At 37.1% G+C, this 15,512-nt stretch overlaps 1 protein-coding gene across 11 annotated transcripts in view; it reads right to left on the bottom strand.

Moving 5' to 3' along the window:
* FAM135A (family with sequence similarity 135 member A) overlaps positions 1-15,512 on the bottom strand; it is a 143,890-nt gene that overhangs the window by 123,961 nt on the left and 4,417 nt on the right. For all 11 annotated transcript variants that reach the window (XM_031012461.3, XM_031012456.3, XM_031012459.3 and 8 more), the window contains exons 3-4: positions 6,983-7,076; positions 5,101-5,216 (exon numbers count right to left, since the gene is read on the bottom strand). In XM_031012461.3, the coding sequence (XP_030868321.1) occupies positions 5,101-5,177 (77 nt within the window). In that variant the 5' untranslated portion in view covers positions 5,178-5,216; positions 6,983-7,076. The remainder of the gene's footprint in view (positions 1-5,100; positions 5,217-6,982; positions 7,077-15,512) is intronic.

Here is a 15,512-nt window from a genome sequence, read left to right as displayed (position 1 = left end):
AAAAAAAAAAAAGTTAAGATTTAAGGAATATTTGATTATTACAAGGATGGCCATATGTCCTGGTTTGCCTGAAGCCATCCTGGTTTTCATTTGTCTGGGCCTATTATTAACAGTGCCTCCTTTCATGTTAAAAAGTATCTTGAAGGCCGGGCACGGTGGCTCATGCCTGTAATCCCAGCACTTTGGGAGGCCAAGGCGGGCGGATCATGAGGTCAGGAGATCAAGACCATACTGGCTAACAAGGTGAAACCTCGTCTTTACTAAAAATACAAAAAATTAGCTGGGCATGGTAGCGGGCGCTTGTAGTCCCAGCTTCTCGGAAGGCTGAGGCAGGAGAATGGCATGAACCCGGGAGGCGGAGCTTGCAGTGAGCTGAGATCAAGCCACCGCACTCCAGCCTGGGCGACAGAGCAAAGACTCTGTCTTAAAAAAAAAAAAAAAAATCTTGATTTGGTCAATAAATTATACGGACATCCTAGCATAACAGGGTGTTTAAAAACTTATTTTTGTAACTTAAATTACTTACATCATTTATAAACTGTACAAGTTTTTAAACTAGATGCTTTATATTGTCCTTTTAACTCTAAAAACAGTCTCTACAATTCAGACAAATTAAAAAGAAAAATTATTATTCTAATTAAGTTATCATCTTAAATATGGCAGTATAAGTACTTCTGAATTGTAGGTGTATTTTAGGATCATAAAGAGAATTATAAGGGAAAAAAGTCAATGTCTTCCTTTATATTAAAAAAAAAGTTAGAAAATATAAGGGAAGAAAATATTTTAATCAGAAAAAAACAGAGATATAATCAATTTATCTATAAATAATCCAATGCAATGAGATAAGCACTAAAGCAAAGCAATCTATTTTTCTGTTCTTATTTCATACCTTATTTATTTCCCATACTCTGTTAAGTAAAACACAATTTTAAAGGATCACCTTAGGTAGGGGGCTATAAAGAAGTAAGGATGTCTATTTATTAACAATGTTTTGTTAAGTTCATTATAAAGAATGGTCTTCAAGAAAGACAGAAAGTTGCAAAGGGCCACAAAAACATATGCTCACAGATGAACAGGAAAAGCGCTTTACTTAACAAATTTAATTTTGCTCTTCTTAAGTTATTTTTCAAGTGTAATAATAATGTAGATCCTTTTCCTGCTCAGATCTAGCTTTTAACATAAAAGATAAAAATGAACTATAATAGTAATAAATCTTTTATAAGTAGTCATAAGAGAAAGAGATGCTCTTTAGTATCTTTACAGAAGTGCAGCAGGTAGAGATTAAGTATACATCTATTTTTTCCATTGTCAGAAAACTTGAATTTATTTTTCTAGAGGAAGAATAAAAAACTGAGGTTAGTGGCTAAAAGAATGTGTTTGTGAATATTAAGTTATTACATTTCTATCCTCTATTCTTTAGAACACATTTATAGCATTGATTGTTAATACACAACACTGTGTTAAAATTGTATGAGGTAAAACTTAACATGATTTTATTAAGCAAGGTGATTTCACATCATGACTTTTTTGTCTAAAGAGTAACACTGTTTTACTTGGAAAGAACAATTTTACATGTTGATATTATGTTTATATTACACATTAAAATATTTTATATTATAATTTTATAATGATATATTTTATATATAGGTCAGAGGACACTACATATATTTGAAAATATTTTATAAACAGTAATGGTTTCCAAATAATCATTTTTTTCATGAATACAACTTAAGCAAGCAATTTGTTTTCTAGCTAGTCTTCAAATCTAACTCCAATACTGAATTGCTTTTTACACATTTAGCTTGTCAAAATCATGTTGTTAAAAACAAACCTACAAAATGTAACCTGTAGATTGATTTTAAAAATGTCACCTATATTTTGCTCTTCCTTATATTCAGACCTCTTACAATGTGACTCCCATTAAGAAGTGGAGTGTAGTTGCCCACCTTTTAAATGTGGGCTGGCCTTACTTATGACTTGCTTTGGCCAGTATCTTGTGGTAGAGGTGTAACAGTGCATCATTTCCAAGCCTAGATGATACGAGGTCTGCTTGCATGGTTTCTCTCTTCTTTGGACCCATGCCTTGTCCATGAGAATAAGCTGCAGGATGAGAGACTATGAAACAGAACTGAGACTGCCCAGCTGAGGCCACTCTGCATCCAGCTAGTGCCCGGCCAATCTGCCATCTGACTGTGCATTCATGAAGTGAGCCCAGCAAAGATGAGCCAAGCCACCCCAGATCAGTAGAACCGTTCAGATGATCCACAGACTTAGGAGCAAAAATAAATGTTTATTGCCATAATGCCATTGAGGCTTTGTGTTTGTGGTTAGCTGCATTATTGTGACAATAAATAATACAGAAATCGATACCTAGAAGTGGTGTGTGCCATAACAAAAACTTAAAATAAGTGGCATTAATTCTGGGGCCAAACTAACAGTTACAGCTGCAGATGGTGGAAAAATAATGAGGAAACTATAGGAGATGAGGAAAACGGTAACCATGTTATGGACTGATGTAATATGCTATCTTACACTAACCTGGAATAATTCACAAAATGTATCTAAGAAACTTTTGGACTTAGCAAATTAATTTCCAAGCAGAATACTAAAAACGGCAACTGGTTGCTCCTAGCTAAGTATAAGGTTCTGCAAGATAGAGATGAACTAAAGAAAGAGCTAGTCATTTTATAAGCAGAATCTAGAAGAAATCTAGAGCAACTAGAACTTGCTGGGTTGGAAAATAAAACTGTTTCATCTGCAGTCTCCTGAAAATAAAACAAACCCCATGAACAAAGATCAACTCAAGGATGTAGCTGTAGCTTCCTTTCTCAAGATCACTAAAAGAATTAAGATGTAAGCAGACATTCTCAGCATGACAAAAGGATTTTTAGAAAGTTGATGGGCATGATCCCACAGAATCTAATCCCCAAGTAGCAGTGATTGGTAGATATGCTATCTACAGAGCAAGCATGTCTCAAAAACAACTGTGGCTGTGGGCTTTAAAGCATGGAATAAACTTATCAGCCATATGGAAAGTCCACAAAGTTTTTTAAGTGAATTGTACTGGCCAAAAAGCCACCAGCCTGACTCGTGACCTTGCACTGTGACTTGCTTGGCCAATGGAATGCAGTGGAAGTAACAGTGTGTCAATTGAAGGAGACTTGCATCTTCTGCTGTCTTTTTTTGTTTTTTTTAGATAGAGTCTCACTCTGTCACCCAGGCTGGAGTGCAGTGGCACCGTGTCAGCTCACTGAAACCTACGTCTCCTGGGTTCAAGCAATTCTTCTGCCTCAGCCTCCTGAGTAGCTGGGATTACAGGCATCCACCACCACACCTGGGTAATTTTTATATTTTTAGTAGAGATGGGGCTTCACCATGTTGGCCAGGCTGGTCTTGAACTCCTGAACTCTGGTGATCTGCCCGCCTTGGCCTCCCAAAGTGCTGGGATTACAGGCGTGAGCCACCGCACCCGGCCTTCTGCTCTCTATCTCAGACTCTTGTCTCCACCATGAGAACAAGTCCGGCTGGCCTGCTAAGAAATTAGAGACCATATAGAGCAGACCACAGCACAGGCACAGCTGTTTTTATTTTTTCAACAAGATGGCAAGGTCAAGGCAAAAAAAATAGAGAATCTCTTGCTGTACTTCTTCTGTTAGTCCCACTGCCACCACTCTTTGTATAGATCTCCAGATTTATATCTTGAGTTACTATCAAGTTCCTCTAAACTGTTTCCCAGGTTTCTATTTCTTCTACACAACCATCAGTCTAATGTATCATAATATCCATCATGTTAGTAAGTGCTTATTGTAATAATAGTGATAAAATTTTATACTTACTTAGAAACTATTGATGGTTACCCAAATCCCTAGTGTCAACTCTTCTCTAGACATTAAAGTCTTTCACAAATAAAACCTTGCCATTCTTTACTACCTTTCTTCTGTAATTCTCCTAGAAAATATCCAATTTCCTAAATATTTTTTTTTTATTTTTTATTTTTTAACATTCCTTGAGATGGAGTCTTGCTCTGTTGCCCAGGCTGGAGTGCACTAGCGCAATCTCAGCTCACTGCAAACTCCGTCTCCTGGATTCAAGTGATTCTCCTGCCTCAGACTCCTAAGTAGCTGGGATTACAGGCGTGCACCACCACGCCTGGCTAATTTTTGTATTTTTAGTAGAGACAGGGTTTCACCATGTTGGCCAGGCTGGTCTCAAACTCCTAACCTCCGGTGATCCGCCCGCCTCGGCCTCCCAAAGTCCTGGGATTACAGGTGTGAGCCACCACACCTGGCCCCTAATTATTCTTAAAAATAACATGTTCATTTCTATTTCCAGCACTTGATTAATGTGGCTGTACTGAATCATGCTGTTCTCTTCTACAAATATGATCTTTCACTTTATACTTTGCCTATCCAAGTCTTAGCCATACTTTGATCTTATCCCTCCATAATGCCTTTTCTAACATACTAAACCAGAAAGACGTCTTTCTGTTGATTCCTAGAGCACCTCTTATATATACTTATTGATCTTAGCCAAAAGGCCAAGAAGTTATTACATTGCTTTATAGGTACCATTGATAAAGATTATTGTTATAGTGTTTTCGTGAAATAGTGAAAAGATGAAAACAAACGAAATACCCAACAGTGGGTGACTGTTAAATTATAACATGTCACAGTGTAATAGTTAATAATTAAAAATGATATTATAAAACTACATTCACTGAAATAGAAAAATCAAGTGAAATAAGCTTCATCATGTATGTTTGTATTTCTATTTAGTTGCTTTGTATGCATGTCTTATTTTTTCCATTATACTATAAGATTTTAAAGAGCAAAAATTAGACCTTATACATTTACAGTAAAGTCCTCTCAAGGCTGACTACAAATTCATAAACACAGGTTCAGTATATCCAGCATTATCATTAAATTCATGTGAATAATCCCAAAATACCTATTTAATAAATAAAATTTATCTGAGAAAATAATTACTTGAATATAGTTCATTGTTTTCCTTATATATGCTGGAATAAAAATATGTAATTAAATTTAAATTTAAACTGTACATCTTATGCAAAATATATCACTTTCACAATAAAATACATACCCTCTCTGAAACAAATCCACATTGTAGAACTTGTTTAGCTCCACAGAGAATTCTACCATTGCTTGAACTTCAGTCATTTTTAATTTATACCCAGAAGACTATTCTGATAACAGCACCTTTGTTAAGGAAAGGGAAAAAATCATGAGAAGCATAACAAAAATGCCAACTTATAAAAATGCTATTATTTATACATATTTTAGAATATGACACATAGGCAGAAAATAAAAACAAATTATTTCAGTGTATTTAACAACCTAACCCAACTAAATAGGACCAGAATGTATACTTACTAAGTTGCACTACTCTCTATAATTTAAGATTGTCCTGTCAGAAAGCTTTTTCTAAGATTTGTTACCCTTGATGACATTTATGTGATAATAAATAATACAACATATTGCTAAAAGAAACTCAACTTTATCTCTTATAGATAGTAACTTTTTTTAATAGTGAAGATATCTAATATTCTCTTCTTGTGCTACATTGCACATGTAAGTAACTCCAGAGTCAAAAAAAAATTAACACTCTTCAATCCCCAGTTAAGCCGATGAAAGGTTTTTCTTTAAGTGAAGAAAAAAATTCTTAAATCACTTTTCACTTTTAAATTTAAAAAGAGAAAGAGATTTTTTCCTTTATTACAAATTCTAAAGTATTCAATTGCAAAGAAGTTGAAGAAAAGAAAATAGATAAGCACAAATGGAAAACATTCACAATTCCATCCACTGAAATACATACTTTGGTACGTTCTTCATGTATGTGCATTTGTAAAATTTTTTAATAGTGGGATCAAACCACATGTACATTTTATCATCTGTTTCACTTAATTATTCAGTGAACATATACGTCAATAAATGTAGTTTTACAATATTAATTTTGTGTGTGTGTGTGTGTGAGACAGAGTCTCGCTCTGTCACCCAGGCTGGAGCGCAGTGGCGCGCTCTCAGCTCACTGCAATCTCCGGGGTTTAAGCCATTCTCCTGCCTCAGCCTTCTGAGTAGCTGGGACTATAGGCATGCGCCGTCATGCTCAGCTAATTTTTGTATTTTTAGTAGAGATGGGGTTTTGCCATGTTGGCCAGGCTGGTCTTGAACTCCTGGCCTCAAGTGATCTGCTCACCTCAGCCTCCCAAAGTGCTGGGATTACAGGCATGAGCCACTGCGCCCGGCCATTAATTGTTAACTATGACACTGGGAACATGTTATAATTAAACAATCCCCTATTGTTGGGTGACTTCAGTAGTTTCCATTTTTTCACTATTTAAAAAAAATTATAACAATCATCCTTATCAACAGTACATATTTAAAAAATAACTTCTTGGACTGTTAAGTAAGATAAGTGTAGAAAGCAACTTCGAGTAAGAAAGTGTTGGAAGACAATTCTTCACAAATCTCTCATGTTTCTGCACGTCTCACAAGCAGAGACATAGACAGCCTTTGTTCCAGACTATCTTTTCAAGGATGTTTGTATAATGAACAATCTTAGAAGTCAGAGATAGTGTCTTATACTAGAACAAAGGGCAGCTTTGTCTACTATTCTGTATAATACAGATAAAGCCTCCCTCCAGGAAAAAAGTCAGGCAGGTTTACTGTCCATTCTAAAAGACTCAGGTTCCCCTAATTCAGGGTTCTTCTCCTGTAACATAAACTACTCACATACAGGTGTCACCTGGTACTCTAGCTAGTGCTATGAGCATAAACAATCCTTGACCTTGATCCATGACTCTCATGTCCTGCCAACATCCATGGCACCGTGGCAGACTAACTTGTCAGCTTGCAAGTGGGGTAAAATCTCAGACCCTTCCCAATTCTTGAAGCAGTTCTTCATAGAAATTTGGCAAATATTCGAATCTATTAAGAATTAAGTGCAAAAAAAGTTATATTCTTACCTCTGCTTTTCAAAGCCTCATTTTTAACATTATTAAATAACCAATCTTGTACTTCCAGTTACTGATTCCCGTTGTTAAAAATACACCGTTCCCCCTATGAGAAAAAAAAGTAACATCTCAAACCAAATAGTAGACATAAAAAAGTCTGTCTTAAGGAAACCTATGTTTTGTTAGTTACTTACTATTTTCAATTTATATAAAAGATATATGTCCTTCGAAGGCTTATGAATAAGTTTTAGAGACTTTTTTCATTCACAATTTCAATATCAACATTAACTATTATATCTCTATTAAGGATTCACTTACATATAATTCAAAGTACAATAACAAATAGAGTACTTTCTTAGTTCAGTAGGAACCCTCATGAATACACAAAACATTATAAGCTCATTAATTTTTAAGAGGTGGAACTCACCATTTTAAAGTAACTCCCTGAGTAGGTATGTATGTATGTGTGTGCATGTATGCATATATGTATGTATGTGTGTATAAAGAACTATTTAAAATACTCTGACACAATGATTGCCTCAATGTGCTATGGATAGTTTTCCTCACATTTCAAATACTACTTAAATTTTAAAAAAATCTATCTTTTGTCCTCGGTATAATTATTTTAGGTACTAAAACTGTTGGAATAAAGACCATGTTCACTCTTTGATACAGAGTTTTTCTTCTCTCCATTATAAAGACGTAGACTTTACCAGCTCCTGTAACTGCTATTTTAAACTTTAATAGTCACATCAAAAGATTTTATGGTAACTATTTCTAAGATCAAACAATGCTATCTTTATATAAGATATTCCCCATTTTGTGGAAATGACGTCGAAGATAGCTTCTCCTGTACATATATTCTTGTGTGCAGGGTTTAGATTATGTTCTGGTTTTGATTCTAAGTAAAGTTTGGCCAAATCTCTATGCCTTAACTTACTCAGGTATAAAATGGGTATTTGTTCATTCAAACATTTATTGAACACCTACTATAGGCTAGGAATTGTAGTAAGTATGAGGTATAGCTAAGTTCTTGATCTCAAAAGTTAACTAGCCATCAGGAAGAGGTATACGCTGTGTGTGTAATATATATTTTTTATATATAAATATATATTAGATATATAGAATATATATATGAATAGCATAATGCTTAAAATATAGGTTTGGGATTTGGGTCCAGATAGCACCCATACCACCTAACTCAGTAAGCTGGCCTTTTCCTTAATATAGAAATTAATATCAGAATTATGATACTGCTATAACAAAATCCTAAAACATGGTACTAGCTTAGTAATTAGGTAGCAGGCAAAAGGAAAACATACTACTACGATACTAATAACCACTGTTATGTGGAAATAAAACAATTGATTAAACTGTTGCCTACAATAATCTGCAAAACTAGTGCCCATAAAAAGCCCATAGTCCCAGAAAAAGTAGATGAAAAATGCCACAATACCGGGTGTTGGTGGTTCTTCACCATGTTTACTCAAGCAAGAATTGGCTAGTTTGTAAGCAAAGATGGAAAGAAATAAGGCTGCTTAAATGTGGGGCCTTGCAGCCAATACCCCGTATCAGGTTTAGTGCCTTGGTCAAAGGAATTCTTGACAAAACAAAGGGATGCAGCTCTGCAGTTAAGATTAGATTAAGGATGCTGCCATCCCACCAACACTTGTTGTTTCAAATAGTTTTAAGACAGTGACCATTAAAATGAGGGATGAGGATGTGCTTCATTAAAATGAGGCCATCAAAAGATGTTGGGTACGTAGACAGAAATAAATAAGGCAGGCTTAAGAACCACATCCAGAAAATAACTTTGGTGTAGTTACTGGCACAGAGAACTGAATGGAGAGAAACGTATAAGAATCCTATTATGTTTCTGATGGAATAGTATTTGTCAAATAAATTATAAGCTAGGGTGCAAAGGCTTGTGACTGTGTAACTTGCAAGCTGGCAAACCTGCAGTAGCAAGAAGCAGGCTATGAAAACTGAATAGCCTTCAAAGTGGGCAAACTTTCAACATCAACTTCAGATGTGGCCATAGAGGTTAATGTAAGGAAGAAACACCCAGACAGCAAAAACAGGGATCTTAATGCAATGAATATTGGCATTCATTCTTACCAGACAGCAGAACTAAGGATATTAATCCACTGCGAGGGCATGAGATCTTCATCATTCTCGTGAAAAGAGTTTTTTCATTGTTTATTTTCCCAAATGGGAGATTTTATTACTGTTTTCCTGTTTCTGATCCACTATAATATGTTGGGTATGTGTGGGAGGGATGGAGGAGGAGTAGATAACTGTGATTTGTTTATAGGTCACTGGACTTGCAGATCTGAAAGTACTGTGCCTCTCAGTGAGCTTGGATTAATGCAACTAATGGATGGTACTATGGGTTGTCTCCCTTGAGGAAGACATATAGGAATATTATCAACAGGTAGGATGAAGGCCAAAGTGGCAGACTGTGGTAGACTGCTTGTCACGTCTGTTTTCCCTTCCTTTTAGCCAAACGGTCACCCAGCCTGAGACTATATTTCCCAGCCTCCCTTGATGTCAAGTGATCCTATCCATGGAATGTAAACTGAAGTGAAACATGTAATATCTGCTTCACTTGTTTAAAAGGAAATTCTTTGCTCTGGACTTCATCTGCTTCCCTTTTTCTTACAGGCTGGAATACCAACTTGACAGTGTCCCTAGTTTTGATCACATAGATTAGGACCAAGTCCTCAAGAACAGTAAAGCAAAAAAATGGACAAATTCTGGATTACTGAATGTCTTCCCTACCTAGACTGCTCAGACTTTCATGTCTCGTAACTCTTTGTTATAGCAGCTATACCTACTCTATACCCTAACTAATATATTCCCCCTCTTCAGGCTATTTTCAAAAAACCAGCTTTTGTCTCTCTCCTCTGTTCCAAACCCTCTGTGGCTTCCAATCTTACTGCCTTAAAATGGCTTATAAAATTATATGATGTAATCTGAATCTTCCCTGACTTCATCTCCTACGATTCTCCTCACTCCCATCATACTTATTTCCTTTCTACTCTTTGAACGCATGAAATATATTCCTGTCTCAGGGCCTCTGCACTCGTTGTTCCCTGGAACATTCTTCTCTCCAGATATCCACGTGACTCACTCCTTCAGTTCCCTCTGGCCTTGACTCAAATACCAGCTTCCCAATTAGGCCTTTTCTGGCTGCACTATCAAAAATATTAATTCTTTATTCCTGGCATACCATATCTCTTTAGTCCTTTATTTTTTCGTCAGCACCTATCCCCACCCAACACACTAAATATTTTACTTATTAGTCTTTCATGTTTCTCCTCCACTAAAATGAAAGTTCCATGAAGGCAGGACATTCTGACTACTCTGTTCACTGCTATATTCCTATTGCCTGGCACATAGTACTCAACTTAATATTTAAGGAAAAATAAATTAGCATTAAAGATTCCATAAATAGTAACTATTATTACTTGTCTCCAATTGAAACTCAACCAACTTGGAGAAAGGAATTATTACACTGATATACTGAAAGCAGAAATATGCATGAACAAATTTTGGTGATAAAATTCCTTTATCAGTATAAGTTCAAGGCCTGTTTGCAGTTTCTTCTACTCTTGTATCCTGTTGTGCTTTTTGTTCTATTGTTGCTGCCTAATTTCCTTTAATCTACCCCTTTTGTATTGATTATCCCCTAAATAGAAACATACATGTACAGATATATACATAATGATGCTGATAAATCTGTTTTCCACTACCTCCCCTCTGCCTAACAGAAGGAATATTTTTATTTTTGTGGTAGAAGAAAAAATACAAAAAAGGGACTAAAGGAAAAGGAGAGCAGGCAAAAGAGAGCAAGGGAAAAAAAATTCAGAGGACTGTTGGAGTCAAAGGGGATCTGTCTGATCCTCTTCTTATAAACTACTTGTTTTCCAGCTATAGGGAGCAATGGCTACTTAGCTCCAGTCAGTTCTGGCTGGCGTAACACTAACAGGGTCTTCTAAATTTTCAAGAGGTAGTTGGAAGTCTTTTTTGTCCCTAAAGGTGAAATCTCCTTAATTTTAGATGCCACCAACTAGTTATAAAAACAAAACAAACTGTGTATTTCTGACAAAATTCAACAACAGAGCAAATTCATTCTGTGGGCTGACAGTGCAAAATCTCTTGCTTACACAGATTCTTAACGCCACTTATGAACCAAAAAAACTCAGGTCTGTCCTCTCAAGAAGTTGCAGAAAGAGCTTTTTTCCTTTTACCCAGACGATGCATGGCAGATTCTCCATTGCAAGGAACTCTCTGTACCTACAAGAAGCTAAGAGTTTCATGACCCTCCTGCACAGTCTGCTGGCTGGTTTGGAACCTGTTACTTTAAACCTATGCCTTTGAAATGACTGGAATCAGCTGACTTACCGGAGACTGAATTGTTCATTCTGTTCTACTGGCCCTGGCAAAGTGACATAAAACTGAAATCATCTGGAGGTCTATTCAAATGGGGCTCCTTACTGGGTCATATCCCAGGTCACTAAGTGAGAATCCAGCCAAGTAAACTACAAACACCAATCCAAAAAAGCTACAGGCGGATCCCAAACAGGAAATGACTCTGAAACTAAGTGAGAAACTTACGTGAAAAGCCCTTAGAGACAAGAAGGGATTTGATTTCTCTGCCAGTCAAACTTGATAGGGTAAACAATCTGACAACTACCTTATTAATACCTTGGGGAAAGTTAGCTTACTCTCAAAGAAACAAACTTACTGATTAATCTGAAAGACATTCTTGGTCCTCTAGAGCTGCTCTGTCCAACATGGTGGCCATTGTAACGTGTCCACTGAACGAGTGAAACGTGACTACTGTGACCGAAAAAGTGAATTTTTAATTTTATTTAATTTTAAATTAATTTAAATTTAAATCCAAACACAGAAGCAGTGTAAAATATTTTTCCATTAAACATAGCTTTATCATTTTGATGGGATTACATTTTACCTTAATAGTTAAAAATGTAGAACACTAAAAAAAAGTAGTGTGGGCCGGGCGTGGTGGCTCACACCTATAATCCCAGCACTTTGGGAGGCTGAGACAGGCAGACTGCTTGAGCTCAGGAGTTCAAGACCAGCCTGGGCAACATGGCAAAACCCTGTCTCTATATAAAATACAAAAATTAGCTGGGTGTGGTAGTGCACACTTGTGGTCCTAGCTACTCAGAAAGCTGAGGTGGGAGGACTGCTTGAGCCCAGGAGGCTGAGGCTGCAGTGAGCTGAGATCACGCCACACACTCCAGCCTGGGCGACACAGTAAGACTCTGTCTCCAAAAAAAAAAAAAAAAAAGTACTGTGTGCTGAGGTATGCTGTAAGTATAAAGTATACAAAGAATTTCAAAGACTTAGTACAAAAAAGAACATAAATATCTCATTAATATGTTTTTAAAATATTTATCACATCTTGAAATAATGTTTTGGAAATATGGATTAAATTACTATTAAAATTAATTTTACTTGTTTATTTTTAATTTTTTAAATGTGGTTATTAGAAAAATTTAAATTATACATCTCACATACTTCTATTGGATAGCATAGTCTAGGAATACCAAGCCATCCCTTTAACTGCTGGAGTGTATAGTTAACTCCTTCAAATATAGTACACTAAGTACATAAAACCATACAAAGTTCCTAAGACTACAGGCATCTTCGCTCCCATCAGATCAGCTGAGTTACATCCAATATCCACAAAGGAGAGTCCAGGCATGGATATCTGGAAAAATGTGGGAGACGTTCCTGCACCATCCACAGTGATCCTAAAACAATAGCTAACTACACCTTGTACATAGTCAGAATTCATGAGTGCTTCAGAACCTAAAAGAGGAAATGGACACATCCAAAACTAAGAGTCACAGGTCCCTCAAGATGGACTGGAGACCACAGGGAATGATCAGATTCTCTCACAGAAATCATCAAACAGCCTTGACTCCTGAATTATGAACCCACAGATGCCCTGAGGATGTTCTTTCTCCTAAGCTAGAGGGTAAAGAAGTTGAACAAATTGGAGATTCCAGACACTCCCTTTTGTCACTCTAAGGAAAAACGGTACTGCTTCCATAAACTATGGTGACAACAGCTCCAGTTTCTTAATTCTACTTCCAAGTTAGCACCCATGAAACAAATTGGTTCAAAGCCCAAAATACTGATAGTCTGAATAACGATGCCCAAAAGATACCACATAAGGCAAAAGTCGCCTACAGACCGAATTAAAAACGCTTAAAAATCCCTTAGGCCTCATGTTGGCAACGAATATATCACTCTCATTAAGCACAATATATTCACTTTTTCCTTTAGCTTTAAGAAAAAATTCGATTTCTTCACCTGAACGCCAGAGAATGTAGTAAACGTGGATTCAGGGGCCATATTGTACAAAAAATATACATACTTTGAAATGTTCATTCAATGTAATGAGAGGCTCACATTATGAGAGACATATGAGAACTGATACCAAATGAAGGAACAGCAGATTCACACACAATTAGATGAGGGGCTTACACTATGACAATATGTGGGAACTGAGACTGACATTCCAGATCTGAGACCAACCGAGGGAAAAACACGTAATCTGTATACTATTTAATCAAATTCAAGTTTGCTAAACAGAAATATGATGGGAATGATGGGAACAGAGAGATGTTCTAAATCTAGGAGGTTAATGCAGTACATTTAATACTAGGTAGTCTAATTTTGCATTGATGTTCTTGGGCCTTCTCTAAAGGAATAAGCAAGAAGCCCAAAACAGGAATACTTTTTTTTTTTTTTTTTTTGAGACGAAGTCTCGCTCTGTCACCCAGGCTGGAGTGCAGTGGTGCGATCTCGGCTCACTCCAACTTCTGCCTGCCAGGTTCAAGTGACTCTCCTGCCTCAGCCTCCCAAGCAGCTGGGACTACAGGTGTGCGCCACCACACCCAGCTAATTTTTGTATTTTTAGTACAGACTGGGTTTCACCATATTGGCCAGGCTGGTCTTGAACTCCTGACCTCGTGATCTGCCTGCCTCGGCCTCCCAAAGTGCTGGGATTACAGGCGTGAGCCACCATGCCTGGCCAAAACAGGAATACTCTTAGAAATCTTGAGAATGCTGTTCTATTGTAAATAACAAAGTATTATTGTAACAGTCATGTTCTGTAGCCGACCCAGCGGAGTAGGAAAATGAGTTTCTTGGCAGAAGGTACACCTAGCTGCCATCTTTCCTAAATCCCAGTCACCTATAGCACAGAACTCCAATCAACATAAGCTCTGGCCCTTACAGTCTTTGAGCTAATCTTGACCAAGTCAGACCATACAGCAGTAAACTGCAAACAATCAGCCAGTGACATGTGGATTAGTCTTGCATCCCTAAACCTGCTATCTGGTGTAAATTCTGGCCACCTGAATTGGTTAGGTCTGTATTGGTTTGGTTCAGCCCGACTATCTGAGTTATAGTCGTATTTCTTGATTTACATTCAGTTTCCTTCTTGATTGGCTGAGGCCCTGACCTCCTGCCCATCTTTGTAAGTAAGCTCCCTCTTACAGGGACTAAACATGCTCAGTCACTGGATTATATCCCTGCTCTAAAATGACCAAGCCAGGTCAGGCACAGTGGCTCATGCCTGTAATCCCAGCACTTTGGGTGGATCACCTGCGGTCAGGAGTTCGAGACCAGCCTGGCCAACATAGCGAAACCCTGTCTCTACTAAAAATAAGAAAATTAGCTGGGTGTGATGGCACGCGCCTGTAATCCCAGCTACTCAGGAAGCTGAGGCAGGAGAATCGCTTGAACCCTTGAGGAGGAGGTTGCAGTGAGCTGAGATCACACCACTGCACTCCAGCCTGGGTAACAGAGCAGACTCTGGCTCAATAAATAAATAAATAAACAAACAAACAAATAAATTAAATTAAATGACCAAGCCAGCTGTCACTTGCCTTACTCTGTAGATCATCATCACTCATGACCTTCTTTTGCCCTACAATCATTCACATATACAACTTTTATCACAAACATTATCTCATTTTAAAAGTGATTCACAGCAAAGGTGAGCTTAGTAGAATCATTACACTAAAGGGCACAAAGTAAGGAAAATCCCTTGCCTAGAAACTTTTGCAGCCACTCCTCACTCATCAAAATGAACTCATGAGGGCCAGCCATATGCCATATTGCATGAATTATAGAAATACTTAAGAAAAAAATAGAACACTAATTTTTTTCTCTTTGGTGGAGAGGGTGAGAAAGGACATCTTCCAAAGGAAAGACAATGAGAATAGCTTTTTAGAATATAAGACAAACTATGTTTTAAAAAGCTATATGTTTCTCTGTTGATGATACCAAATATAGTAAACCTGAGGCTGTTCTAAAAATCTGGGATTCTCAATTCCAAAAGATAAAAGAGATGGTAAAGGGTATATAGGCTTCCACAGTCTTACATTTTTTATTGCCAATAAGGGCTGACCTTGCTGCTTAGACATTTATAGATAGCAGTATTTCCAATGTAAGCCCTTGACTTGCTGGCAATCTGAAGACATCATAGAGCAAG

The sequence above is a fragment of the Gorilla gorilla genome, chromosome 5, assembly GCF_029281585.2.
Source record: "Gorilla gorilla gorilla isolate KB3781 chromosome 5, NHGRI_mGorGor1-v2.1_pri, whole genome shotgun sequence".
NCBI classification, from domain to species: Eukaryota; Metazoa; Chordata; class Mammalia; order Primates; family Hominidae; genus Gorilla; species Gorilla gorilla.
This window is presented reverse-complemented; position numbering and strand designations above follow the sequence as displayed.